The following is a 27,952-nucleotide window of genomic DNA, read 5'->3' as shown; positions in this document are numbered from 1 at the left end:
GTGAGTTAGGTTGGCATTTAGAGAAGAGTACAATACAACAGTGAGCTTATAATCTAGAGGAAAAGGCAGACATTAAATAATTTATACTATATAATGTACAAAAGAACTGTAGGGTTGAAAGTGGGGCAAATAGATGCCCAAAGGTCACAGATTAAAGTATATCAAGGACACAAAGGAGAATGACCCAGAGAGAAGAGGGCTTAATGCAGGAAGGGCTTTGGGAGAAGATGAGAGCTTAATAATACTTTGAGGGTGGGGAATATATGGAAGGGGGTTCGTTCCAGGCTAAAGGGAGGATGTGAGAAAGGGGTTGGCAGCAAGATAGGGGTCAGGGCACGATGAGTAAACTGGTGCTAGAGAAGTATAATGTGCAGACTGGGCTGTAGTAGAAGATAGGTAAGATGAGGTAGGAAGGGATGAGCTGATTGAGTGCTTTAAAGCCAATGATCAGGAGGTGCATCTGTTTGAGGCACACACCTGCTCTCAATCCCAATTTTTCTTTCTTTTTCAGCACTGTGCCGGGTTGAGTAAGGGCCAGGTGTCAGCAAGCTGAGTAGAAGAGAACGGCAAGATGTCGGGCCGAAGTGGGAAGAAGAAAATGTCCAAGCTGTCCCGCTCTGCCCGGGCAGGAGTCATCTTTCCAGTGGGGAGAATGATGCGCTACCTGAAGAAAGGAACGTTCAAGTACCGGATAAGTGTTGGAGCCCCGGTCTATATGGCAGCTGTCATCGAATATTTAGCAGGTAAGGCAAAAATGGAAGGGAAAATAAAAATGTGGTGCCTTGAGTTGATTTGATTTCTTCATCTTTGAACTGCCATAGGCTCAAATCAGTTTGTATCACTCCTAATAGAAAGAGAGAGGACCTGGTTCTAATCCTGGCTCTGCTTGTCTACTGTGTGATGTTGGGCAAGTCATTTCACTTTTCTGTGACTTGATTCCTTCATCTGTAAAACAGGGATTTAATCCTTCTCTCTCTGACTTAGACTATGAGCTTCATGTGGCATAGGGACTGTGTCTAACCTGATCATATTGTATCTACCTTGGTACTTAGAGCAGTGCTTAGCCCATAAGGATTTAAATACTATAATCAAAACCCCTCTGGCTAATTAAGGGATAGTGTCAATAGACCTAAAAGATATAATTTCTGCCACTTTTTTCATAACTAAAGACATTTTTGTGGCTTGAATAAAGGGTAGAGAAGAGGATTAAGATGCATCTAGAATAAAGAGAAGCATAGGCCTGGGAGTCAGAGAATGTGGGTTCTAATCCCAGCCCCACCACATGTGTGCTCAACCTTGGGCAAGTCACTTAACTTCTCTGTGCCTCAATTATCTCATAAAATGAGCCCCATGTGGGGCAGGGAGTATGTCCAATCTGATTACCTCGTATCTCCCCCAGCACTTAGAACAGTGCTTGGCACATAATGTTTAACAAATACCATTATTATTAAAGTGTACATTCTCATCATTAAGTATTTGTGTTCCAACTTGGGTTTAAAAGGAGTTTGAGATTACCTACATCAGTACCAATCTATAGTGAAAGCTGGTGCTTTCCTCTGATGCTCAGGATTTAATTCTCCTCCACCACCACCACCAACAAAAAAAATAGATTAGCATTGTATATTTGGCCCTTTCTTTTTTCTTCCTTTTGGTCAAGGTAGATAATTGGTGTAGGGAAACTGAAAACTCAAGGATGCATTTTTGTCATCTGGATAACTCATTAAAGATCCTACCTCCTGCAGGTTGTTTTTCTTTATTCAACGGCAAATCAAAAGGCCCTGGCCCTATTAAAGAGTTAATTATTTTGTTCAGAAGGCTGGAGAGAGAAGAGTGCTTGAGGGTGCTTAACTGAGTTAATTATCAAATGCCGTCTCGTCGTTTCCGACCCAAGTCTACTTCATGGTCATGTCTTCACCAGAACTTCCCATCTTCATCTGTAGTTGTTTGGGTATACAATTCATAGATTTTTCTTAGTTAAAAAATAAGTGGTTTTAACAGTGCCTTTTTCCGCACAGTAAAAAATTTGAGTCTCTGCAGCTGTCTTTGATCAACATTTTGATCACTTGATCGTCCACCTTCGCCACTTTCCCAGCACAGGTGAATCAACTTTGATGCTTCTGCTTAGACCTTTCCATTATGGGTAACCCTGACGAGAGAATCTCTCTCACTTGCCTAGCTCTAAGCTTCATCAATGTATGCAAACTCTCCTACCACGATAAAGCTGTTGATTTGTAGGAGAGAACTGGGTTAATTAGGCTTAAAAGCAGACTAGAAAGGGAGTAAGCACTTAAATACCAGAAAAAAAGTAAAAGCAAAAAATAAATGTCCAGAGTATACCAGCTAGCCTAACTTCGATTGGGCCCGGATCCTCTGCAGGAAGGGAAACTTCTTTTTTGTGGTTTTGTTTTCTAGTAGCAAGAAGGCTGCATGTTCAGGAAAAAAAGTGAAGGTGTTCCCTTTCTCACCGGGGGTTAAACTTTAGGCTCTATTCAGGTTACTTAACTGGGGCAAAATTTTTTTTTCCCCTTGCTATTGAGCATTTACTGAGTGCATAATAGCACTGCATTAAACACTTGGGAGAATGCAATACAACAAACATATTCCTTGCCCGCAGTGAACTTAATCTAGAGGGGAAGGCAGATATTAATATTAATATAAATATAAGTTGTGGGGCTGGAAGGGGGGAATGCATGAAGGGAGGATGTCTGGGTGAAGCATAAGGGAGTGGGAGAAGAGGTAAGGAAGGTTTAGTCAGGGAAGGCTTCTTGGAGGTGATGTCTTGAATAAGAGTTTGAAGCGATGGAAAGTCATTGTTTGTCAAATATGATGAGGGAGGGCATTCCAGGCCAGAGACAGGCTTCCAGGCCAGAGACAGGATGTAGAACTGCACTAGGCATTTGGGATATAGAAAAGTGATATTTTTCCTGCCTGTAACAAGCTTACTCTCTAATTCCTAGACTGTAAAATCACTGTGGCAGGGAATGTGTCTGTTCATTGTTATATTCTTCCAAACCCTTGATATAGTGCTCTGCACACAGTGCAGAAATACAATTGAGTGGTAAGGGGGAAACAGACAAAAGTATTTAACGCTGTCAAAATAAATGAATTGAGCAGACATATAAGCTCACCGTGGTCAGGGAACGTGTCAAACCCTTGGGACTGCATGGGGAAGGAATCGCCAACCCACCACACCTCCGTTCACCCCCAAAGTAATAATAATATTGGTATTTAAGCGCTTAATAAGTGCCAAGCACTGTTCTAAGCACTGAGGGAGATACAAGCTCATCAGCTTGTCCCACTTAGGGCTCACAGTCTTCATCCCTATTTTACAGATGAGGTAAGTGAGGCACAGAGAAGTTAAGTGACTTGTCCAAGGTCACATCTATTTATTGTGATAATGTTGTCTTGTTTTTGTTTTGTTCTGCCATCTGTCTCCCCCGATTAGACTGTGCGCCCGTCATTGGGCAGGGATTGTCTCTATCTGTTGCTGAATTGTACATACCAAGCGCGTAGTACAGTGCTGGACACATAGTATTCATTCAATAGTATTTATTGAGCACTTACTATGTGCAGAGCACTGTACTAAGCGCTCAAATACGATTGAATGAATGAACAAGCGGCGGATTTGGGATTCGAACCCATGACCTCTCACTCCCAAGCCTGGGCTCTTTCCACTTAGCCATGATGCTTAGCAGGACAACGACTCGGCAAGGAGTTAACAATGTTTAAACAAGCAGCCATCAACAACTAAGGATTAGCGCTTGCCCATTTAACTCCAGAAAGATGTTTAATGATGCACTAATTGCAGTTCACAACTTGTGGATTCCCCCAGCTGGGAGCTGTTGAGTCGCCACCTACTAGAGGCACCTGCCCCAGGCCACTGGTTCTACAGATCAGCGGCTGCAGGTCTGGACTTTCTCTTTTTATGCCCTATGTCTACCATAATAATTATAGTATTTGTTAAGCGCTTACTATGTGCCAGGCACAGTACTAAGCTCTGGGGTGGATGTAAGCAAGTCAGATTGGACACAGTGCCTTATCCCACGTGGAACTCGGACTCAAACCCATTTTACAGATGAGGTAAGTGAGGCACAGTTAAGTGACTTGCCCAAAGTCACACAGGAGGCAGAGTGGAATTAGAACCCATAACCTTCTCACTCCTAGGCCCGTGCTGTATCCACTGCATTATGCTTGTACTCCATGTACTTCCAGTCCCCTCCCCACCCCATTCTCCATCCATCCCTGTCATCCTGTCCCAGTTTTCCCCCTCCCCAAGGCCTCAGCCTCTTGTGACCTGTGGAACCCCCACTCCCTCATGGGGAAGTTTCCCTTCATTATTGACCTGATCCAGTCACTGCTTCTCCTCGCCATCGCTAAAACCTGGCTTTCCCCAGTGACACAGTCACCCTTGCTGCTCTCTCCAGAATGGGGGCCTCTTCTTCTCCCACTCCCCCAGACTCACTGGGAAACGGGGAGGAGATGGCCCCATCCCATCTTCCCCCATCCCCCTCTTTCACTTCCTTTGCTCATATCATCTGCCTTTACTTCCCACTCCAAATACTAGTCACGGTCATCTACCACTCCCCAGGCCCCACCTCCAACTTTCTCAACTACTTTGATCCCTTTCTCACATACCTTCTCTCATTCCCAATTCCTCCACTGCTCCTTGGGGACTTCAGTATTCGTGTGGATGGCCCCAGGGATCCTGCCATTGTCCGCTTCCTCTCAACTCCTTTACTCCAATGAACTGGGGCTCCAATCCATCTCATACACCCACCAATTTGGGCACACACTTGGATTTTATCATCTTCAGTAACTGTTCAATTTCTACCCTCACCAGTTCTGAAATTCCTCTATCTGACCACAGTCTCTTCATCTGCTTTCTTTCCCCTACACCCACCCCCTGCAAATCTTGCCTTTTTCTCCAGAGACCTTCCATTCTTTTGATGCCCCCCTCCAGTATTCTACAGCCATATTCTACCCCATTTAGTCTCCATAACTAAACTAACTTCTGATGCACAAATTGACCCATTCATCACCATCTTCTCCACTGAGCTACCCTGTCCCTTCGCCAGTCTCGTACCACTAACCAGCAACCCTGAGTCACCTCCCCAGTAGGCTTCCTCCGCATCTATGCTCGAGCTGCAGATCGTTGCTGGAGGAAATCCAGAAATCTCTGACCTTGTCCACCTTTAAATTCATCCTATCTGCTTCGATTCAGTCCTCTAAGCTGCCCAAGAACAATACTTCTCCTTCCTAATTCACTCCCGTACCCCCACCAGTTGTTCCAAGCCCTTAACTCCCTTCTCAACCTCCTGTCCCCCCCATCTCCACCATCAATTTCCCCTAGACCTGACTACCTACTTCGTCAACAAAATTGAAACCATCACGTGTTACCTCCCTAGAATCTCTCCTGCTCCTCTTCAGTCCACCCTCGTTGACTCTCTCTATGTTCCCTGCAGTAACTCAAGATGAGATCTCTCACTTCCTCTGTAAATCTTCCACCTCCACCTGTGCTTCTGCCCTCATCCCTTTTACACTGTTTTAAAACACTTGCCCTGTCTCTTCTCCCTCCTTGACTGCTATCTTCAACTGTTCTCTTTTTAACGGCTTCTTCCTCACACTTTCAAACATGCCTACGTATCCCCTAACCTAAAAAAAAAAACCCACACACCCTCCCTTGACCCCAGGGTTCCCTCCAGTTTATCGCCTCATCTCCCTCCTAGCATTTCTCTGCAAACTTCTTGAGACAGCTGTTTACTCCCACTGTCTCCACTTCCTATTTTGCAATTCTCTCCTAGTTCCCCTCCAATCTTCACTCCACAGAGACAGCCCTCTAAAGTAACCTATGACCACCTTCTGGGCAAATCTGAAGCGTTTGGGAAGGTGTGATGTAGAGATAGTAGATGTGAGCCTTGTCCACAAGGAGCTTACAGTCTGCAAGGGGAGATAGACAAAAAAAAAATATAGTTTGGGGAAGTAGTAGTTATAAGGATAATTTACAGAGGTGTTGTGGGGCAGGAGTGAGTGGCAAACAAATTAACATTAACAAATATAATAATTCTACTAAAGACAACTCAGTACTTTGATATGAGAGGATTTCTTAGAGCCTTATGTGATACCAGGGTAGACAAATCATGTTTTGTAAGAATAATAGCTTGACTTTGTATTCATGCTTAGTTTTCCAAAGAACACTCATATCCATTATCTCATTTTATCCTCCCACTAACTCTTTAAGGTAGGGAGGAGCGCATCTTTATAGATGAAGAAGCTGAAGCACAGAGAGGTGAAGTAATTTGCTTGCGGCTAAACAGCAGACCGGTGGCAAGTCCAGGACTAGAACCCAAGTCTCTGGATTCTTGGGCCTGTGCTTTTTTTCCCATTACTCCATCCTGCATCTCAGAACTTGCAGTGTGGTGACCCGGCCCTCATCCTCCATCCCACACTACCTCAGCAAGGGAAAGGTGGTATATGTCAATTATTTGTTCCCACAGATGCCCCGGCAAGGTGAAAGAACTGTCTACTAACTCTCTTTATATTGCACTCTCCCTGAATATGGTGGTGAGGCAGCAGTGGGGGAAAGGGTCCATGTTGAGGAGATGGTTAACTACTGCATGCCTTTCTTCTCCATCACAGAGTGGAAATGGCCTCAGTTCTAGCATCTCCTAAAATTAAATGGGGCTGAGACATGACCCTGGGGCCTACTTGGAGAGAATTGTTTTCCCTCTTCCCTGTTCTTTATTATCCAGTAATTAGACTGTGAGCCCCATTTAGGACAGGGACTGTATCTGACTTAACTTGCACCTACTCCAGCGCTTAGAACAGTGTTTGACACATAATAAGCACTTAAATATCATAAAATAACCTGCCAGGAATACTTGACCGGCGAGGATGGAAAAAAAAGTTTTGAACCGGGACAAAGTGGGGAGAATTAACTCTTATGGGCTACCTAGTGAGTTTATATTGGATTTAGGTGCAGTGAGACACTGCAGCCAAATGCCAGCAACTGCATGTGTGGTAATCTCTATAATTCTTCCAAACTAAAGGGAATGTGATCTACTGTAGTGGTAATGGACAGTGCCAGTGGGCAAGAAGGTAAATAAAAGAATGAGAACTATTAAAAATATAAATTCTATAAAGAAAAGACACAACAAATACCATTCAAATCTTTTAGACTGAATCACAGCAGGGCTGAGTGAAGAGCACGGGCCTGAGAGAGAACCTGGGTTCTAATCCTGTCTCTACCAATTGCTTGCTGAATGACCTTGGACAAGTCACTAAACTTCTTTGTGCCTCAGTTTCTTTGACTGTAAATGGGATTAAACTGTGTTCTCCCTCCTAAGAATGTAAACCCCAAATCAGACAGGGACTCTGTCCAACCCTATTAACTTGTATCTAACCCACTGCTTAGAACAATGCTTGACACAAAATAAGAGCTCAACAAATATCATAATTCTACGCAAGACTAAAGCAATAGCTCACACAAGTTCTGTAGTTAAAGCCTCACATTATTCTACTGACAATGAAACAATAATCATTCATCTTCTTAAAGTCTCCTAATAAAAGAAGCACACCAAAAGCCTGGCCAGGTCTATCAGCTTTGCTCAGGTGACATTGGCAATCTTTCTCATCTTGAGTGTTTTAGGATTTTATTCCAATAGGGGTTCCCTGTCTTAGTTCTGCACCCTGAAAGATGCTCAGATCATCCATGTAGCCATTCTTGCATAACAAAAATTCAAGTTTCTTATGTCATTTGCCAAATATATGTAAGCTCAATATGGGCAAGGAACTTGTCTACCACCTCTGTTATTTTGTACCTTCCCAAGCACTTAGTACAGTGTACTGTGTATAATATGACCTCAAATTTGATAAAATTTTATATTGTCATTCCCCAATTATTGCTACATTCCCGGAGATTAGTCATATCAGAAGAATTGCTACCTGGAGGAGGTGGGATTTCAGAAGAACTTCGAAGATGGGAAAAGGTTGGGTCTGGGGAATTTGAAGTGGGAAGAAGCTCCAGTCCTCAAGAAGAAGAGCAGGAGCAAAGGGTTGGCATCGTTTTTCTATGACCTTGCAGATGTCTGTGCTTTCATAGATGTGTTCTGTTCTTAGGTTTAGAGCTTAAAATTTGACCTCCTCTATTCAATCGCTTCTGTAGCACCAGAGTGAGCACAACATTATTTTGTCTAAAGTTATATAAAGTAGTCCTTTGTTCTATTCTCAGTTGAGATGTTGGGGGTGCTGAGAGGTTGGGGGTGGAGGGGGTTCTTCCTCTTCTGTTAAAGAAAGTCTTCGAGCTAATCCAATAAGGATTTTTGGTGATTATCTATTTAAAACTAATAATAGTAATTGTGGCATTTAAGCACATTAGGTGTCAGGCACTATACTAAGCGCTGGGGCAGTTACAAGCCAATTGGGTTGGACATAATTCCTGTCCCATGTGGGGCTCACAGTCTCAATCCCCATTTTACATATGAGGTTACTGAGGCACAGAGAAGTGAAGCAACTTGCCCAAGGTCACACAGCAGAAAAGTGGCAGAACAGGGATTAGAACCCATGATCTTCTGACTCCCAGGTGGGGGTTCCATTAACTACACCATGCTGCTTAATCAGAAGGTCATGAGTTCTAATCCCGGCTCTACCACCTCTCTGCTGTGTGACATTGGGCAAATCGCTTCACTTCTCTGTGCCACAGTGATGTCATCTGTTTGTACATTCTGAGCGCTTAGTACAGTGCTCTGCACATAGTAAGTGCTCAATAAATACTAATGAATGAATGAAAATGGGGATTAAAGCTGTAAGCCCCCCAAAGGACAACCTGATTACTTTGTATCCACCCCAGCACATAGAACAGTGCTTAGCACATGGTACGTACGTAAATGCTGTTATTATGTTTACTGTTATTACTAAGCGCTTAATACCACAATTATTCTCCTGAAACAAAGGGTTACAGGAAAATGTCTGAGAGAAATGGGCCCATGACAGTGTGAAAGGGCCTAGTGACAGGTTTCTGTCCATTTCTCCCTTGATTAGACCGTAAGCCCGTCAAAGGGCAGGGACTGTCTCTATCTGTTACCGATTTGTATATTCCAAGCGCTCAGTACAGCGCTCTGCACATGGTAAGCGCTCAATAAATACTACTGAATGAACTTCTCCCTCCACTGATGTTCTTGGAACAGTGGGGGAAGCAGGAGAAGTCAGCTCAGGGTTTGTCTCCGTCCCAGAGTTTTTGGCAGGTCATGAAGAATAAGGTAGTGGCTTTTCCCAGAGGGACAGCTCCCCTCCAGGCTCTCCTCCTCTCAGCCTCCCCCTCCTCCCAACACCTTCTCTTCCCAGTCCCCTCCTTCACCCCTAAATCTCAGGAAGCCGCAATCCCCATTCCAACTTCTGTTACTGTGGCTGAGGTTGTAAGGCAGCTTGTCAGAGATGTTTCTGCCAGGGAATCTGCCTTCAAGAGGCATAAACCAGCCCCGCGGAATGCGGGCTGATAATGTGGGAAAACTAACAATTTTAGAAGCCCGTGAATAGTTTCCCATCGTTCCCAACCTTGCCAGTATTGTATTGTCAGTGCAGTGTATGACAAGAAGTATGTGAACACTCAGGTCTTTCATAATGTGTGCTTTCACATGTAGAGAAGCAGCGTGGCTCAGTGGAAGGAGCCTGGGCTTGGGAGTCAGAGGTCATGGGTTTGAATCCCAGCTCTGCCACTTGTCAGCTGTGTGACTGTGGGCAAGTCACTTCACTTCTCTGTGCCTGTTACCTCATCTGTAAAATGGGGATGAAGACTGTGAGCCTCACGTGCCATTGTTCTTGTCTGTCCCTCTCCCCCGATTAGACTGTAAGCCCATCAAACGGCAGGGACTGTCTCTATCTGTTGCCGACCTGTTCATCCCAAGCGCTTAGTACAGTGCTCTGCACATAGTAAGCGCTCAATAAATACTATTGAATGAATGAATGAACGTGGGACAACCTGATTACCCTGTATCTACCCCAGTGCGTAGAACAGTGCTCAGCATATAGTAAACGCTTAACAAATACATTATTATTATGTTTGGAGAACACCTTTGGGATTAGAGAACATTCTTCTGATGATGTGTGTCAATCTTGGTGCGATGTGATGCTGTTGGAAGAAAAGGTTGGGCATGGTAGAAAAGCAGGGTGACCTAGTGGAAAGAGCATGGGCCTGGGAGTCAGGGTACCTGGGCTCTAATCCCACCTCCTTCACTTATCTGCTGTGTGACCTTGGACAAGTCACTTTGCTTCTCTGTGCTTCAGTTACCTCATCTGTGAAATGGGGATTAAGATTTTAAGCCCCATATGTGACAGGGACTGTGTCCAACCTGATTGTCTTATATCTACCCCAGTGCTTAGTGGAGTGCCTGGCACATAGTAAGCACTTAACAGACACCATTATTTTAAAAAAGGGCAAGCGTTCCATATTGTGAGTTTTCCTTAATGTGGGGTTTAAGAATGTAGCTCCCATTTTAATCAGAGAATTGAGGGTAAGTACAGTGTCATTTCAACAATGTACATATCAGTAAATTATTACTTGTCTCCAGATCCTCTGGATCTTTGGCTTAAACAGATTTGAATGAAAATCTGATTATGGCCTCAGGCCCCCAAAAGAAAGCTTGACAGGAAAGGAATACTGGCACTGGTGGTTCTTCGGCACAGTCATTCAGTCGTATTTATTGAGTGCATATTGTGTGCAGAGCAGTGTACTATGATACAGTGCATTGTATTGTATTGAGAGTACAATATAATAATAAACAGACACATTCCTGTCCACAAGGAGTTTGCAGTCTAGAGGGGGACTGTAAGGGCACCTATCAGCCCTTGTAGCTTAGCGGAAAGAGCACGGGCTTGGGAGTCTGGCTCTGCCACTTGTCTATGTGACCTTGGGCCAGCCACTTAACATCTCTATGCCTCAGTTACTTCATCTGTAAAATGGGGATGAAGACTGTGAGCCCCACATGGGACAACCTGATTACCTTGTATCTATCCCAGCACTTAGAACAGTGCTGGGCACATAGTAAGTGCTTAACAAATACCAACATTATTATTATTATCTGCCATTTAGCAGCCCTTAGATACCAAGTTGCTTCCTCCTCCTTATCACTTATTGTAATGTCTGCCTTTCCCACCAGATTGTAAGCCCCTCGAGGACAGGATTCATGTCTCGCAGCTCTGTTGTCCCAAGTGATTAAGTTCAGTGCTCTGCACAAACTGTGTGCTCAATAATATTGATTGATTGCAAGCTTGGCCTTTTCACTGATGCTTCTTGTTTTGTGCCATTGTATTTACAGCTGAAATTCTAGAACTGGCTGGGAATGCAGCAAGGGACAACAAAAAGGCAAGAATTGCTCCCAGACACATCCTCCTGGCAGTCGCTAATGATGAGGAACTGAACCAGGTATGCCCAGAGCGTTCAAACTTATGGGGAACGGGGCAGTTTTATTGGACTGATCCACGCTGCTTGTTCTATTCTCTGATCCTCCATGGTCTCTTTGGATAAAAGGAAACTCTGCTAATGTCATAGGAATGGGCTAACGTATCCTAGCTCCACAACGATTCAGGTATAAAAATAAAATATCATTTTTTCAAGGACCGATGGCACGCACACCTTGTTTTCCCATCTCTGAAACCTTGTTATTCATCTGGAGTCTAACAGGTGTTATCAGGTGAGAGTGAAAACCCATTATTAAGGGCACTTAGAAAGCCAATCTTAAGACTAATTTGGGCAAGAGAATTTTTAAGACAAATCCAAGCAGACTCTACCAAATCTATGGCAGTGTATTCTAGTGTATTGTATGCTTAGTACATTGCTCTGCACACAGGAGAGTGCTTAATAAATTTACCTGGGACAATTCAGATCTTTTCCACATGAATCTGTACCCTTTAAGCACTTAATATAATATTATCCACCCCACCCTCAACCCCAGAGCACTTATGTACATATCTGAAATTTATTTACTCAAATTAATGTCTGCCTCCCCCTCTAGACTGAAAGCTCCTTGTGGGCAGGGAACATGCCTACTAACTCTGTGGTGTTGTACTCTCCCAAGTGCTTACCACTGTGCCCCTCATAGTGTAGATGCTCAATAAATATGATTGATTTAACCCAGAGCTAAATTTGGCTGTTCCTAGTCGGGCACTTCCAGCCTTTGAGGTCATATCGAATTGAAAGAAGTAAAATTACATAATCTTTTAGTCACTGCACCTCCTTTGGTGCCGTTTAAACTCTGGGTTCACTATAACTAAAGTTCTCTGAAATCCACATGGGTATTCATTTCATTGCAATGCACTGCCACTAATCAGTTTTGGGAATCTACTTTTATGGTTTTTCGCTGTGGATTTAGGGACAAAGTTCTCAACCTTCTGTCACATCTGTCGTTCTACAGCCCGAGTCGTCATTTTTAGTTTCATTCTTTTCAACCTCATTGTTTAGCCTTGGATTAAGGCTTTCAAAATATCTTGAAGCCTGCATGAAAACTTTCTGTAAAAGTCGAAGAGGAAAAAAATGCATGTAAAGCGCACATTGTTGATGTGTGCAATTAAAGCTCCTGGGTAAAGCAAAGAAATCGCTTGGGAGCATTGTTTTTGGCTATGAATTCACATTCTTTTGAGAAAACTGGGGTTGGAGAAGTCTCAATCGATCAAGCATATTTATTGAGCATTTACTGTGTGCAGAGCACTGTACTAAGTGGAAGAGTTCAAAGTGGGTAGACACATCTCCTGCCACAGGGAGCTTGCAGTCTAGTGGGGAGACAGACATTAATATAAATAAATGTTACAGATAGGTACATAAATGCTGTGGTGCAGAGGGTGAAGTGAATTAAGCGTGCAAATCCAAGTGCAAGGATGATGGAGGGAGTGGAGAAGGAGGAGATGAAGACTCAACTGGGGAAGGAGGAGATGTGATCTTCATATGGCTTTGTAGGCGGGGAGAGCGACGGTCAGTCGGATATGAAGAGGGAGGGGATTTTAGGCCAAAGGAAGGGCATGGGCTTGGGGTCAGCGACGAAATAAATAAAATCGAGGTCCAGCGAGTAGGTTGACATTAGAGGACCGAAGTGTAGGAGGAGAGCGGCGAGGTAAGATTGCAAGGGGGAAGTCTCAGTCTCTCTCGCTTTGTCCCATCAGCTGCTAAAAGGAGTGACCATAGCAAGCGGAGGCGTCCTGCCCAGAATTCACCCCGAACTGCTGGCTAAAAAACGAGGTGCCAAAGGCAAGTCTGAAACTATCCTTTCCCCTCCCCCAGAGAAAAGAGGGAGGAAATCTATGTCAAGCAAAAAGGGTGGAAAGAAAGGAAAGGCTGCCAAACCCCGGACATCCAAAAAGGTAAGTGGACTCCGAACTTTGTCAGTGGAGGCAACTAGTAGAATTCATGGAAAATATTAGGAGGAACAAAAGGTGAAAACCTTGCCAACTTTTCTGAAAGATGGATGAACAGCCAGGAATGGGAAGAAAGTGACAAAGATTAGTAAGTAGGGAAACGCAGCGTGGCTCAGTGGAAAGAGCACGGGCTTCGGAGTCAGAGGTCATGGGTTTGAATCCCGGCTCAGCCGCTAATCAGCTGCGTGACTTTGGGCAAGTCACTTAACTTCTCGGTGCCTCAGTTCCCTCATCTGTAAAATGGGGATGAAGACTGTGAGCCCCACGTGGGACAACCTGATTCCCCTGTGTCTACCCCAGCGCTTAGAACAGTGCTCGGCACATAGTAAGCGCTTAACAAATACCAACATTATTAAACGCGTGATGAGTCACAATCCATCACAGAGAAACTGTTGAACCCCAAACATTGACCGTCATCAAGGTTTCCATATTCCCCTCCAAACATTAAAGTACAGTAGAAGTGCCAGGATTTATCGAGCACCCACGTGGTGCAGTGTCTTTTAATAGGTCCTCAGGATAACCAAGTGACACATTCTGTGCCTTAAAGGAGCTTACTCTTTAATGACTATATCCTAGACCCAAACTCTCCCTTGCCCTCTCTTTTCCAAAGGTTTAAGTTTCCCACAGAAAACCATAATAGAACAGATGGTATGGCACTTAAAATACCTCCTTAGGCACTAGGGGCAAAGAGAAATCCTGGCAGGGGAACGGCCGAGTTCTCCCTGCCCTGACGCTGATTTTGTGAGATTATCTCCATTCCCAGGAGACAACCTGAAACTGAGCTTTGAACAGTGGCAGGTCAGTTAGCCCCTAGGAGCTAGATCATATTGTAATAACTAATAATGATGATGTTTAAGTGCTTACTATGCGCCAGGCACTGTTCTAAGTGCTGGGGTGGTTACAAGCAGATCGGGTTGAACAAAGTCCCTGTCCCACATGGGGTTCACAGTCTTAATCCCCATTTTAGATGAGGGAACTGAGGCACAGAGAAATTAAGTGACTTGCCCAGGGTTGCACAGCAGGCAAGTGGTGGAGCCGAGATTAGAACCCAGGTCCTTCCGACTCCCAGGCCCGGATTCTATCCACTAGGCCACGTGGCTTTTTTCCGTCAAACCTAAGCAGATCCCAGGTGTCACACACCTTCTCCACCCAGCTTTAAGACTTAGTCCCAGGGCTCATAGCACAACGGGGAGGGTTCCTCCTTGCCTGAGAATGGTGACTTGGTCCATGCCCACTTGTAATAATAATTATAATAGTATAATTATATTATAATTATGCTGTTTGTTAAGCGCTTTCTATGTGCCAAGCACTCTAGTAAGCACTAGGGTGCATACAAGCAAATCAGGTTGGACGGTTCCTGTCCAACGTGGGGCTCCCAATCTCAATCGCCATTTTCAGATGAGGTAACTGAGGCCCAGAGAAGTGAAGTGACTTGTCCAAGGTCACACGGCAGACAATTGGCGGAGCTGGGATTAGAACCCATGACTTTCTGACTCCCAGGTCCATGCTCTATCCTTGTACTTCCCCTTGTACCAAAGCAATGCTGGAACTTGAAATCCCAGCAGCCCCTGAGACAACTGTGTGTGCTCAGCAGGGCTCCTTTCCCTCACTTCCTGGAAGCAAAACCTGAGCTTCTTGCCATCCCAACTGGACCTGTACACGAGAGTCCCTAGACTTGTCCCGTGCGGGGCTCTAAAATGAAGGTGTAAGGGGGATAGAAGACCTTGGAAAGCCAGATTTCAGAAACTTTCTGATGAAACTCCTTGACGTGGTTCTGCTCAGTGATAGGAATCATTCATTCATTCAATAGTATTTCTTGAGCGCTTACTCTATGCAGAGCACTGTACTAAGCGCTTGGAATGGACAAATCGGTAACAGATACAGTCCCTGACCTTTGATGGGCTTACAGTCTAATCGGAGGAGAGAGACAGACAAGAACGATGGCAATAAATAGAATCAAGAGGAATCATCTGTTTGCTCCTCTCCAAAAAGTAACATCCTAGCATAAGTCTCCCTTACATACCCAACTATTCTTCATTTTATTTAATAATAATTGTGGCGTTTGTTACGTGTTTACTATGAGTCAGCACTGATCTAAGTACTAGGGTGGATACAAGTTAATTTGTAATGGATCTAATCAATCAACCAGGGTTACTCTTTGCAGAGCACTTGTCTAAGCGCTTGGGAGAGTACACTACAGCCCTACCTTTCCAGACACACTACCCTCCTCATCCCGTGTGGCCAGCTGTACTACTATTGCTTGTTTAAATTAAAGTAAAACTCAGGAGCATACACCAAATTGTAAAGTATAATAATAATGATGTTGATTAAGCACTTACTATGTGCCAAGTACTGTTCTAAACACTGAGGTAGATAATGTTGGTATTTGTTAAGCACTTACTATGTGCAGAGCACCGTTCTAAGCGCTGGGGGAGATACAGGGTCATCAGGTCGTCCCCCGTGAGGCTCACAGTTAATCCCCATTTTACAGATGAGGTCACTGAGGAACAGAGAAGTTAAGTGACTAGCCCACAGTCACACAGCTGACAAGTGGCAGAGCTGGAATTCGAACCCATGACCTCTGACTCCCAAGCCTGGGCTCTTTCCACTGAGCCACACTGCTCCCTGATTAGATACAAGCTAATCAGGCTGGACACAGTCCCTGTCCCACATGGGGCTCTCAGTCTTAATCCCCGTTTTATAGATGAGGTAATTGAGGCACAGACATGTTAAGTAACTTGCCCGAGGTCACACAGCAACATGGCATAGTGGATAGCACACTATGGGCACCAAGGCATGGGTTCTAATCCCGGGTCTCTTACTTGTCTGGAGTGTGACCTTAGGCAACTCACTTCACTTCTCTGGGCCTCAGTGAACTCATCTGTAAAATGGGGATTAAGACTGTGAGCTCCATGCGGGACAGAGACTGTGTCCACCCCGATTTGCCTGTATCTACCCCAGCGCTTAGTACAGTGCCTTACACAGAGTGAGTGCTATACAAATACTACAATTTTTACGTCGTGGAGCCAGGATCGGAACCCAGATCCTTCCAATTCCCAGGCCTCTGCTCTGTCCATTAGGCCATGCTGCTTGGAGTGTAGAGTAGGGATCCAGGGCTTAGAACATAGTAAGCACTTAAATACCATCATTATTATCCACATATTCTGCACTTAGGCAGGCTTCACTGTAGTTGTAGTGGTATTTATGATGCACCCACTAGGTGCGATGCACTGTATTAAGCTGTTTGGGAAGAATAAACAAGTTCGATTAAAATAAAATAAGTTCGATTAGACTGTAAGCCCGTCAAACGGCAGGGACCGTCTCTATCTGTTGCCGACTTGTTCATCCCAAGCGCTTAGTACAGTGCTCGGCACATAGTAAGCGCTCAATAAATACTATTGAATGAATAAAACAAATAAATGACACAGCCCCTACCCACAAGGAGATTACACCTAAAGGGGATAGACAGATAAGAAGATATTTACAAGTAGAATAATGAAAGTGATTGGATTTACAACTGAGTAGCATATTTACAGGGCATGGGCCTGAGAGTCAGAGGACCTGGGTTCTAACCCCAGTTCTGTCACTTGTCTGCCGAGTGACCTTGGGCAAGTCACTTAACTTCTCTAGGCCTCAGTTCCCTCATCTGCAAAATGGGGATTCAATACCGTTCTCCCTTCTACTTAAACTGGGAGACCTGATGTGGGACCTGATTATTTTGCGTCTACCCCTGCGTTTAGTCCAGTGTTTGACAGATAGTAAGTGCTCTATCAAACGCCACAGCCGTCATTATTAATAAAGGTGTGAAAGAGGGGCAGAAATAAGTACTGAAGTGCTGAAGTAAGTCTGTAGGACTCAGCTAGTTCCACAGGGCATCCTGGCTGGGCATCCCTCACTTCCTTTCCAGTGTCCCCAACTGCATTCTTACCGAGAGAAGACAAGGGAGACAACCCCCAGTCCAGAGCCCATTCTTCCAGACGGGGCCATAACACCTTCCCTCTTAATAATCATGCGGAGAGAGGACGGGTCCAGACCCGTTCTAGAAATGGGGTCAACAGATGGCACATACCCCTGTCTCTCCCCCAGCCAGACCTGGGAGCAGCAGAGGGCAAGTGAGTCAATTGTATTTATTGAGCGTTACTGTGTGCTAAGCGCTTGGGAGAGTGCAATGCAACAATAAACAGACACATTCCCCGCTCACATTATGGTTAGAGGGCAGAGAGTGCAGCAAGAGGAGTGCAACAGGAAAGCCGGAGCCCAAGCTGGGGGCTAGTGGTCTTCTGTGATGATACCTCAGCCCAATCGGGCAGACACACAATTATTCTTCCCTCTAGACTGGAAGCTCACTGTGGGCAGGGAATGTGTCTGTTTATTGTTGCATTCTCCCAAGCGACTGGTACAATGACCCCCCTCCCCACAGTAAGCGCTCAGTAAATACGATTAAATGAATGAACATGGATCAAAGCATTAAATTATTTTCCTATAGATGGGCAAGGCTGGAAATAGTTTCCTTGCTTGCCCCTCTCTAGTCCCACAAATTGGTAGGAATTGTCAGCTGTTGATGATGGTAAAAATTTTTATTACTTGTGAAGCACTCTGTCTTCTAAAAGAAAAGCTTTCCGAGTTTCCTTTTGCGGATCATTTCTAGCTTGTCTCTTTCCTTTGTGTCAACAGTCCAAGCCAAAGGATAATGATAAAGAAGGAACCTCAAATTCTACATCTGAAGATGGGCCCGGGGATGGATTCACCATCTTATCTTCCAAGAGCTTAGTTCTGGGGCAGAAGGTAACAAAGTCGTCATAGTATGCTGCAGTAAAATCCAATTATATCAACCTGTCTTTCTAGACCTGTAATCTCTTAACTTTTTTTTTCAAAGAGCTTCACATTATAATCTCTAAAATCTAGAAGTAATTGGATGTTCATTCCAATAAGTAGAAACCATTAAGACGTAAGAAGTGAATAAATGTAGTGAGTTTTCAATTTACCACCCATTTCCTCATCCTACCCTCTCCCTGCCCCCGAGTATCAGGGAAAATCAAGTCCAAGGAACTACAAAATAATAATTATTCATGTCAGACATAGTCCCTATCCCACATGGGACTCACGGTCCAAGTAGGAGGAACAATGGCTATTTGGTCCTCATTTTACAGATGAGGAAACTGAGCCACAGAGACAGTAAGAGACTTGACCAAGGTCACACAGTAGGCAAGGGGCAGAGCCAGGATTAGAACCTAGCTCCTCTGGCTCCCAGGCCTGTGCTTTTTCCACTGGGCCATACTTCTTTCCATTAAGAAGTCAAAATTGGATTCTGGTGCTCAACATCCACCCTTGGCATTTTTGCTTTTAAATTTCCATTGTGAAAAGGGTTGAAGTAATTCATGATGTGTTCATTTGGATTGAATCTTTTTTCTTATTTTCCACCGTGCAGCTGTCCTTAACCCAGAGTGACATCAGCCATATTGGCTCCATGAGAGTAGAAGGTATCGTCCACCCGACCACAGCAGAAATCGACCTCAAAGAAGACATAGGTAAGACTCTGGAAGGAGAAACCGGGGGTGGGGGTGAGGGGAAGGATCGTCCTGGGACCATTTGGGGAATGAGGGAAATTTCGATCTCCTTCCATGGAGCTCTTTGAAGATAGCAAAGGCAGAAATCTGTCTAGGATGCTGAAGGGCAGTGCTGCTCAGGAGAGGGAGAAGGAGGGAGAAGAGCCACACCAGACTTACCACTCCAGGTTCTTGGAATGCTGTGGCCAGTGAACTATTTACAGACTCTTCCCCCAAATATACAGGAACAGGGCTAAGACCCCCGTTCACTGCCAGTTGGCACTGCCAGCGTGGAGAGAGGGTGCAGAGTTGGTGGGGGGCAAACACATTGTTGTCCAAATAGACTAAGTGTGGAGACTTTTTTGTTTTTGATTTTTCCTGGTGGGGACCTACATTTGGCTCTTCTGGGATAATATAGGACTAAAAAAGGAGAGTAAATAATTTAGACGATTTTCTGGCCATGCTTGTGGGAGATGTAGAAGCAGCATGGCCTAGGAGTTAAAAGGATCTGAGCTCTAATCCTGGCTCCACTGCTTGTCTGCTGTGTGACTTTGGGCAAGTCACTTCCCTTCTCTGTGCCTCAGTTACCTCTTCTGTAAAATGGGGATTAAGACTGTGAGCCCCATGTGGGACATAGACTGTGTCCAATCTGACACAGTCTTTACCCCACCATTTAGTACAGTGCCTAGCACATAGTGTTTAATAAATATCATTTAAAAAAAAAAAGGTAATCTCTGCAGACTACTTCCCATTCTTGTGGCAGTGATAATAATAACTATAGTAATTATGGTATTTAAGCGCTTACTATGTGCCAAGCATTGTTCTAAGTGCTGGGGTAGATATAAAGCAATCAGGCTGTCCCATGTGAGGCTGTGATGCACGGTAGTACTTTGTGTTTCTGCACTGGATATGTTGCTGGTGATTTTTATGGAATTTTTAATTTCACCTATCTCATATTTAACAATATGGTATTTAATTGCTTACTATATGTCAAGAACTGTACTAAGCTCTGGGGTAGAGTCAAGATAATTGGATGCAGTCCCCTATCCCCCATGGGACTCGCAGTCTACGTAGAAGGGAGTAGGATTTAATCCCCATTTTACAGATGATAAAATTGAGGCACAGAGAAACTAAGTGAACTTCCTAAAGTGGTACAGTGGGCAAAATGGCAGGGGCATGTTTAAAGTCCAGGTCCTCTGACTGCTGACCCATGGTCTTTCCCCATCTATGGAATATCGGAATATTTAATCTATGGAAACTTTTGGTTGACTCAACCTGCTTTTAGAATATTCCTGTTTACCAAAGATCAATTCAGAATATGATTCTAAATTCTCTGGTAGCAAGTTTTGAAGAGTATAAAAGTATAAGAGAGTTAAGAACCTCCTCCCACAACATTTGTTTCCAAATAGCTTGTTGTTGGCAGGGAATGTGTCTGTTTATTGTTCTATTGTATTCTCCTAAGTGCTTAATAGAAGAGAAGCAGCGAGGTCTAGTGGACTCCCCGGGAGGGGAGTCGGAAGGTCCGGCTTCTAATCCTGACTCCAGAATTTATCTGCTGTGTGGCCTTGGGCATCCCACTTGGCTTCTCTGTGCTTCAGTTACCTCATCTGTAAAATGGGGATTAAGACTGTGAGCCCCACGCAGGACTGGGACTGCGTCCAGCCCGATTTGCTTGTATTCACCCCAGGGCTTAGTACAGTGCCTCGCATATAGTGTTTAGTAAGTGCTTAAATACCATAATTATTACTATTAGTAGGAGTACAGTGCTTTACACATAGTAAATAAATAGGATTGAATGAAAGAATGGATGACATCAGAACAGTAAAAAAATCTTACAGTAAAAACAGTGTGACAACAGGCCGACTTTTTTTTGGTGTTTGTTAAGCGCTTACTATGTGCAGAGCACTGTTCTAAGCGCTGGGGTAGACATGGGAATCAGGTTGTCCCACGTGGGGCTCACAGTCTTAATCCCCATTTTACAGATGAGGTAACTGAGGCACAGAGAAGTTAAGTGACTCGCCCACAGTCACACTGCTGACAAGTGGCAGAGCCGGGATTCGAACCCATGACCTCTGACTCCAAAGCCCGTGCTCTTTCCACTGAGCCACGCTGACTTCATTCTCCTCCAGGTTCTCAGGACCAAGCTGAACCTGGAGAAATAATCCCCTGGATCGTCCAGATCTTTGGCACCCCAAAGAGACCCAAGGAGTCACACTGCCAACGCTGGCATCTATGAGTGCCCCTCCCTGCCTATGCCACCTCAACCAGAGGCATGGGCCGTGAGCCTCCCACACTGTCCCCCAGATCCATGGAGATGTCTCTGGCTGAGGAGAGTTGGGGTTAGGAGGAATGGTGTGGAATCCTGCAGATCCATGTGGTCGGGGCTCTGACACGTGCAGATTTGTTGTAACCTTTCTCTGTGGGCAAGGAGTTTACTTTGTCCTTCTCTTTTTCATTGAGAAAAATACAACTAGGTTTTCTGTGAATGAATAAAATGAGCAATTCCTTTTTTCCTTCTGCAGGTAAAGCCCTGGAAAAGGCAGGTGGGAGAGAGTTCCTGGACACGGTGAAGGAACTCCGTAAATCTCAAGGACCCTTGGAAGTTGCTGAAGGTAAAAGGAGGGAGATGGGTGGAATGAGCAATATTTCCAGTTATTGCATTCAAGGGTTCAAGATGTCCCTCTCTCCCAGCAACCCAAATTTGGGGTCTGATTTCCCCTTTAGGACACTGTTCCACCTGCAAACATTAATAAAAGGAAGCTCCCCCTGGGCAGAGAACACGTCTGCCGACTTATATTGCACTCTCCCAAGTGCTTAGTAAAGTGATCTGCGTTCAGTAAGCGTTCAATAAATACCACTGATCGATTGAAGGTAATCAGGGGACTGTTCATCTAGAATCTGTACTTTCCCTTGAGACTGTAAGCTCTTCTATTTGACTGTCCTCTCCTTGAGAGCAAGCACGACCTAGTGGAAAGAACAGGGACCTGAGAGTCAGAGGACCTAGGTTCTAATCCTGGCTCTGCCACTTATCTGTTGCATAACCTTGGGTGAGTCACTTAATGCCTCTGTGCCTCAGTTCTCTCATTTGTAAAATGGAGATTAAGACTTCAAGCGCCATGTCAGACAGGAACTGTGTCCAATCATCTTGTATCTATCCATAGTACAGTGCCTAGCAAGTAATAAGTGCTTAACAAATACCATGAAAAAACACTTAATACAGCCATTTGCACACAACTGCTCCGTAAATACCACTGATTGATTTGACTATGGATGATTCCACTGGAAAGAGATGCAAAAATTCCATGGAGACCTGCTTTCAGAGCTGAAAAATCCCACATCCGTGGGACCTCATATTGCTAGGTGGATCCAAATCCATCTGTGTGTCCAAAACAATGTGAGGTCTTTCAAGTATAAATTTGAAAAGTTGCTACTGCATGAAGTTTTTCTTTTCGGGTAAATATGGATCTGAAGGGTGAGGTTTGCTAATATAGATACAACTCAGAGCTGTGGATGAGGGTATGGTCGAGAGAAATGTTTTTCCATTAGAATAATTCTAGACATGAATAATTTAACTATTTGCACTTATATACCTTTTGGGTCGCTTAATGACTCCCCTCGAAGTTGTGAAGGACAAGTGACCAAGATCTCGCAATTCTGCAACCAAAATTTTCTTAATTGTAACCTCCATAGAGTTAGAGTGCACTTCTTTAGACCTCCGATTTTCCTAGGAGGATGTGGCTTTATAAAAAGCTGAGACTCAAGCTCTCGGGACCCATTCCAATAAAGTGAAATGAAAGCAAGCATTTGATGTTGTGTTGCAAGTTTCTTGATCCTTAGGCTGTTACTTGCAACTTTAATGCATGTACATTTGGAATTCTGTCTACCCAACTATATTATACTGTACTCTCCCAAGTGCTTAGCCCAGTGCCCTGTACGCAGTAAGTGCTCAATAAATACGACTGATTGATTGTCCCGTTCCCAGATCCATGGCGTGACCCTCCCCTCCCCCAACCAAGCACTTTATTCATTTCCAAGGAGATAACTCAGCTTAGGGGAGACCTTCTGTTAAGGTTATAATTTAGGAATAAAATGTTTCAGCCCCAGAGGGCAGCTGGATAGCACAGAATGCAAATTACTGTGGGCAGGGAACATGTCTACCAACTCTGTTATATAGTACTCTCCCAGGTGCTTAATGTAGTGCTCTGCACACAGTAAGTGCTCAATAAATATGATTGTATATTACTAAAAAAAGCAAAGTATTTTGAGTGGGTAAAAACTAATGATTATGAGGAAGAGGCAAGGATGAGCTCTGTGTCTGCATGAGCAATAGAAAATTGAAGCATTTATTATGAGTCCATCTACAAGAATATTGCTCATTCATTCATCGTCCTATTTACTAAGCGCTTACTGCGTGCAGAGCACTGTACTAAGTGCTTGAAAGAATTCAATATAACAATAAGTAGACACAGTCCCTTTTCACAGTGAACTTACAGCTTAGAGGGAGCGTCACAGTGCTACAGAGGGAGTTAGACCCAGTCCCAGGGGCTTGGGAGCTTCCAATCTAAACAGTGATACCACTGTGGAGAAACAAATTAAGGACCCTCAGATACTTGGTTATGTGAACCTCCAAACTTCATTTGACACACAGAGGGCCTTCCATCATGTGGGCCTGAAGAAACAGCATGGCCTAGTGGATAGAGCACGGGCCTGGGAGTTAGATGGACCCAGCTCCATCACTTGTCTGCTCTGTGACTTTGAGCAAGTCATAAACTTCCTGTGCCTCAGTTACCTCATCTGTAAAATAGGGATTAATACTGCAAGGTGTCCAACCCGAGTAGCTTGTATCTATCACAACACTTAATACAGTGCCTGACACAGTAAGCACTTAAATATTAAAAGAGAAATGAACCAAGTCCTGAGGTTGCTAGAAAATAGGTTCGGATAACCCCGGATGGGAAGAGTTTAGCTAGAGGGGAATAAATGAAAGGGTCCGGGCAAATACATAGCGCTAACCACTGCCGCCTTCTCTGTCTCAGCCGCTATCAGCCAGTCCAGTGGGCTAGCAGCCAAGTTTGTCATCCACTGTCACATCCCTCAGTGGGGTTCAGACAAGTGTGAAGAACAACTTGAAGAGACCATCAAGAACTGCTTATCAGCCGCAGAAGATAAGAAACTGAAGTCTGTGGCTTTCCCACCTTTCCCCAGTGGCAGGTAAGTCAGCCGGCCAAGTTGCTTAATATGACATCTTTGTCCACTTTTCAACCCCCGTCGGATGCTGTTCCTAACAGGGCCTATTTGCAAGAGAACTTCAGATAACTCAGTTCTCTTCCTGTACCATCTACAGAGAGAAAATGACTCCTCTCCTTAAAAATTGGGCCCTGGTGGAAGGAGCCCAGGCCTAGGGGTCAGAGGACCTGGATTCTAATCACACCTCTACCGTATGCCCGCTGTGTGACCTTGGGCAAGTCACATAACTTCCATGTGCCTCAGTTAGCTTGCCTGTAAAATGAGGATTAAGACCTTGAGCCTTATGTGGGACAGGTACTGTGTCCAATCTGATTAGCTTTTATCTACCCCAGTGCTTAGTACAGTGCCTGGCACATAGTGCTTAAACACCATCAAAAAAAAAAAATTAGGACCAAGTCTTTCATTCTAAGAGGATAAAAATCTCTGCCCTTTCTTAGCCCAGGAATCCTGGCATTGTTGAACAGTTCACCTTCCCCCTAAATGGTTTTAGGGCCAGGAGGGACTAAGATGGAGATTCTGTCACAGTTCTTGGTGTCAGAAGTCTGTAAGTATCGGGGTGGTAATAATAATGATGATGATGGTATTTGGTAGTCCTTGGTTCTGTGAAATAAGGATGGCACGGAGAGTCGGGAGGACCAGGTTCTAGCCCTAGCTCTGCCATTTTCCTGCTGTGTGAACTTGGGGAAGCCACTTAACTTCTGTGCCTCAGTTTCTTTTAACTGTAAGATATCTTCTTCTTACTCTGGGAACCCTTTGTGGGACCAGGACTGTGTCCAATCTGATTATCTTGTATAATGATAAATGTGGTATTTAAGTGTTTACTATGTGCCAGGCACTAAGCACTGGGTAGATACAAGCAAATCAGGCTAGACACCCAAAGGTTTAGCTTAGGCCACCTAAAAACGCTCAATGCGTTTTTAATAATAAGATTTTAATAATAAGAATCCACCAGTACTTGGGTATGGGAGAGAGTTTGCAGGTCAAACCACTTTCAGGTGTGATTGTTAATCAAACGTTTTTGAAATCAATTTTTTCTTTTAAATCATCAACACCAACCAACCTCATCCAGGCTGACCCCTCTCTCCTGTCTTAGTCAATGATCCAGGATGAATAAGTAGAGGAGCAGCATGGCCCGGTGGAAAGAGTGAGGGTTTGAGAGTCAGAGGATCTGGGTTCTAATCCTAGCGCCACAGGTGTCTGCTGTGTATCTTTGGGCGAGTCGCTTAACTTCTCTGAGCCTGTTACCTCGTCTATAAATAGGGATTCAATACCTGTTCTCCTTCCTACTTAAACTGTGAGCCCCGTGTGGGGCAGGGACTGTGTCCGGCCTGATTATCCTGTATCTTCGCCAATGCTTAGAAAAGTGTTTGACACATAGTAAGTGCTTAACAAATATTATTATTATTATTTTATTACGATTATCAGCCAGTGGGTCTCTCTGACCTGCTCTGTCTCTTTATAAGGGAAAATCTGGGAACTGGGAGACGAGGTCTTCCCTGGGGTTGGAACCCTGACTCTCCCTTCCCAGACCAACACAGCTGAGACTGTCCCCACAAAGTCAAAGCAGAGGCTGCAAAGGAGCCTGGTTCCCTTCCCTAGAATCCCCTGCAGCCCACTGGGCTCCTATTCAGGTGGAGGGGCCCAGACTCTTCATGCTCTCTCCCTGAAGTGGTGTTGAATTGGAGAGAGGAAAGGGAAAAGGTCAGGATGGGAGGGAAATCTAGAGACAAATGAGATGCACAAGGAGGAAGAGGAGGCCAAAATGAAACAAGCACTGGTGAGAGACCAAAAAGGAGAATAATTCAGGATAAGAAACACCCAGGAGAACCAGCCATAGAGAAAAATAAAAGGATGCAAAGGAGAGTGCAGCAACTGGTAAAGAAAAGAGGATGGAGGAGTGGGGAGACAGTAAGTAGGATTGGGTTGGGTAGAGAGTGTAAAGGTGGGTTTTTCTGAATTTTAGAATCATTTCTTGATCCTCAATATATATAAACATATGTACCTTAGTGGAGGCAGCATGGGCTAATCCAAGAGCAAGGGTCTGGAAGTTGAGAGCCCTGGGTTTTAATCCTAGGCTTGCTTTTGTCTTACTGGGTGGTCACTTAAGCTCTCTGCGCCGTTCTTCTCATTTGTAAAATAGGCTTAATAGCTGCCTCTCCCTGCCTCACAAGGATGTGAGGATAAAGTGATATCATGGGAAGGTGCTTTGGGAAAATTAAAGTGTCTTTTGGAGTCAAGGTGTTATTAATCTCCCTACCTTGAAGGCAGACCCTCACTAGCCCCACTCTCTGGTAGCCTCAAGACCACCAAAAGCAATGTGACCTAGTGGATAGAGCACAGCCCTTGAAGTCAGAAGTACCTGGCTTCTAATCCTGACTCTGCCACTTGTCTGCTATATGATCCTGGGCAAGTCGCTTAACTTCTCTGTGCCTCAGTTACCTCATCTGTAAAATGAGGATCAAAACTGTGAGCCCCAAGTGGGACAGGGACTCTTCAACTCAATTTGCTTCTATCCACCCCAGTACTTAGTACAGTGCCTGCCACACAGTAAGCGCTTAAAGCCACAGTTATTACTATTATTATTACCTGATTTACAATCCCTGAATTTTGCCCAAAGAAAAGCACTTATGCCAGATAACGGCATGGTCATTGGGAAGTTAAGAACGAGGGGAAGGAGGGTCTTGTAAGGAAACCAGGAGCACGAAGAAGCAACGATCTGCTAATGCGTCTATTATATTGTGCTGAACTCTCCCAAGCGCCTAGTACAGTGCCCTGCACTTGTAAGTGCTCCAATATGATTGATTGTTACCTGGGTTTACAAGCAGAACTAATTTAACGCTGAAGGGCTGGTAAACCAACACAGCCTCAAGTCTTTCCTTTTCACTGTAATGCCTGAGTCACCCGATTCGATATGGCAGTGGCAACTTTCTCTTTTTCTTTTTGCCCAGGAACTGCTTTCCCAAACAGACGGCAGCCCAGGTGACACTCAAAGCCATCTCGGCCCACTTCGACGACTCCAGCTCTTCGTCGCTGAAGAATGTTTACTTCTTGCTCTTTGACAGCGAGAGCATTGGCATCTACGTGCAAGAAATGGCCAAGCTTGACACCAAGTAGACCAAGCAGCCAAATCAGCTTTATTTTTCAACCAGAGTTTGAAAAGGATTGACAATAGAGCGAGAGTAGGTTTTATTTTTGGAAGGCGCGAGCACTAAAGCGGTCCGATTTAGTGGAGCGAAGAGAGGTAGGGCTGAGGCTGTGAAAAATGTCCACCTTTGTGAAAGGCGCCCTCTCCCTTTTATACCACCTTAAGAAGTAATTAGCCAGCTCCCTGCAAGAATTTGTTTTAAACGTGTTTCCTTCTTGCTATTTTAGAACTTTTGAAAGGACAAACCTCATTTTAGATTTGTAGCATTGACCTTTTGCACAAAAAAAAATTTCAAAATTCTTAAATCCTTTGTTCCTCTTTCTTTTCCGAGAGGGGAGGGCGTAGCGTGATTTTGGTTGGCTTGTTCGTTGTCTAGTCTGTGTCGGAGGAAGACTCAAAGACATTTCACTTGGTGCTTTTCTCAAATATGTTTACCCCGTAATAATCTCTGTAACTTCTGAAAGTGTTTCTCTTTGGGTTTGTTTGTTTTTTAAGGAAAAAGAAAAAGGAAAAAAAAGTTCAGCGTACTTCTTACCTCAAACTCAACTTTATTGCAACACCCATCTTCCACTGTGGGCAGACATGGTTCTGCGGTGGGATGAGAAGGTACGGCCGT

The 27,952-nt window shown here is 44.5% G+C and overlaps 2 protein-coding genes across 2 annotated transcripts in view; one reads left to right on the top strand and one right to left on the bottom strand.

Moving 5' to 3' along the window:
- Nucleotides 1–490: 490 nt before the first annotated feature.
- Nucleotides 491–27,641, top strand: LOC114810148 (core histone macro-H2A.2). Its single transcript, XM_029060342.2, has 8 exons — nt 491–743; nt 11,310–11,416; nt 13,147–13,344; nt 18,073–18,183; nt 18,827–18,926; nt 21,467–21,556; nt 23,981–24,155; nt 27,140–27,641. The coding sequence occupies exons 1-8, from the start codon at nt 572–574 to the stop codon at nt 27,303–27,305; spliced, it is 1,119 nt and encodes a 372-aa protein (XP_028916175.1). The 5' UTR covers nt 491–571; the 3' UTR covers nt 27,306–27,641.
- AIFM2 (apoptosis inducing factor mitochondria associated 2) overlaps nt 27,303–27,952 on the bottom strand; it is a 30,870-nt gene continuing 30,220 nt past the window's right edge. The window contains exon 10 of the transcript XR_005659868.1: nt 27,303–27,807. The gene's annotated coding sequence lies outside the window, so the exon portion shown is untranslated. The remainder of the gene's footprint in view (nt 27,808–27,952) is intronic.

This window comes from Ornithorhynchus anatinus, chromosome 3 (assembly GCF_004115215.2).
Source record: "Ornithorhynchus anatinus isolate Pmale09 chromosome 3, mOrnAna1.pri.v4, whole genome shotgun sequence".
In the NCBI taxonomy this organism is placed as follows: Eukaryota; Metazoa; Chordata; class Mammalia; order Monotremata; family Ornithorhynchidae; genus Ornithorhynchus; species Ornithorhynchus anatinus.
This window is presented reverse-complemented; position numbering and strand designations above follow the sequence as displayed.

Coding starts and splice junctions, on each gene's coding strand:
- LOC114810148 (XM_029060342.2), top strand. CDS start 572: ATGTCGGGCCGAAGTGGGAAGAAGAAAATGTCCAAGCTGTCCCGCTCT. Junction 11,417..13,146: donor ATGATGAGGAACTGAACCAG/GTATGCCCAGAG, acceptor TTGTCCCATCAG/CTGCTAAAAGGAGTGACCAT. Junction 13,345..18,072: donor AACCCCGGACATCCAAAAAG/GTAAGTGGACTC, acceptor TTGTGTCAACAG/TCCAAGCCAAAGGATAATGA.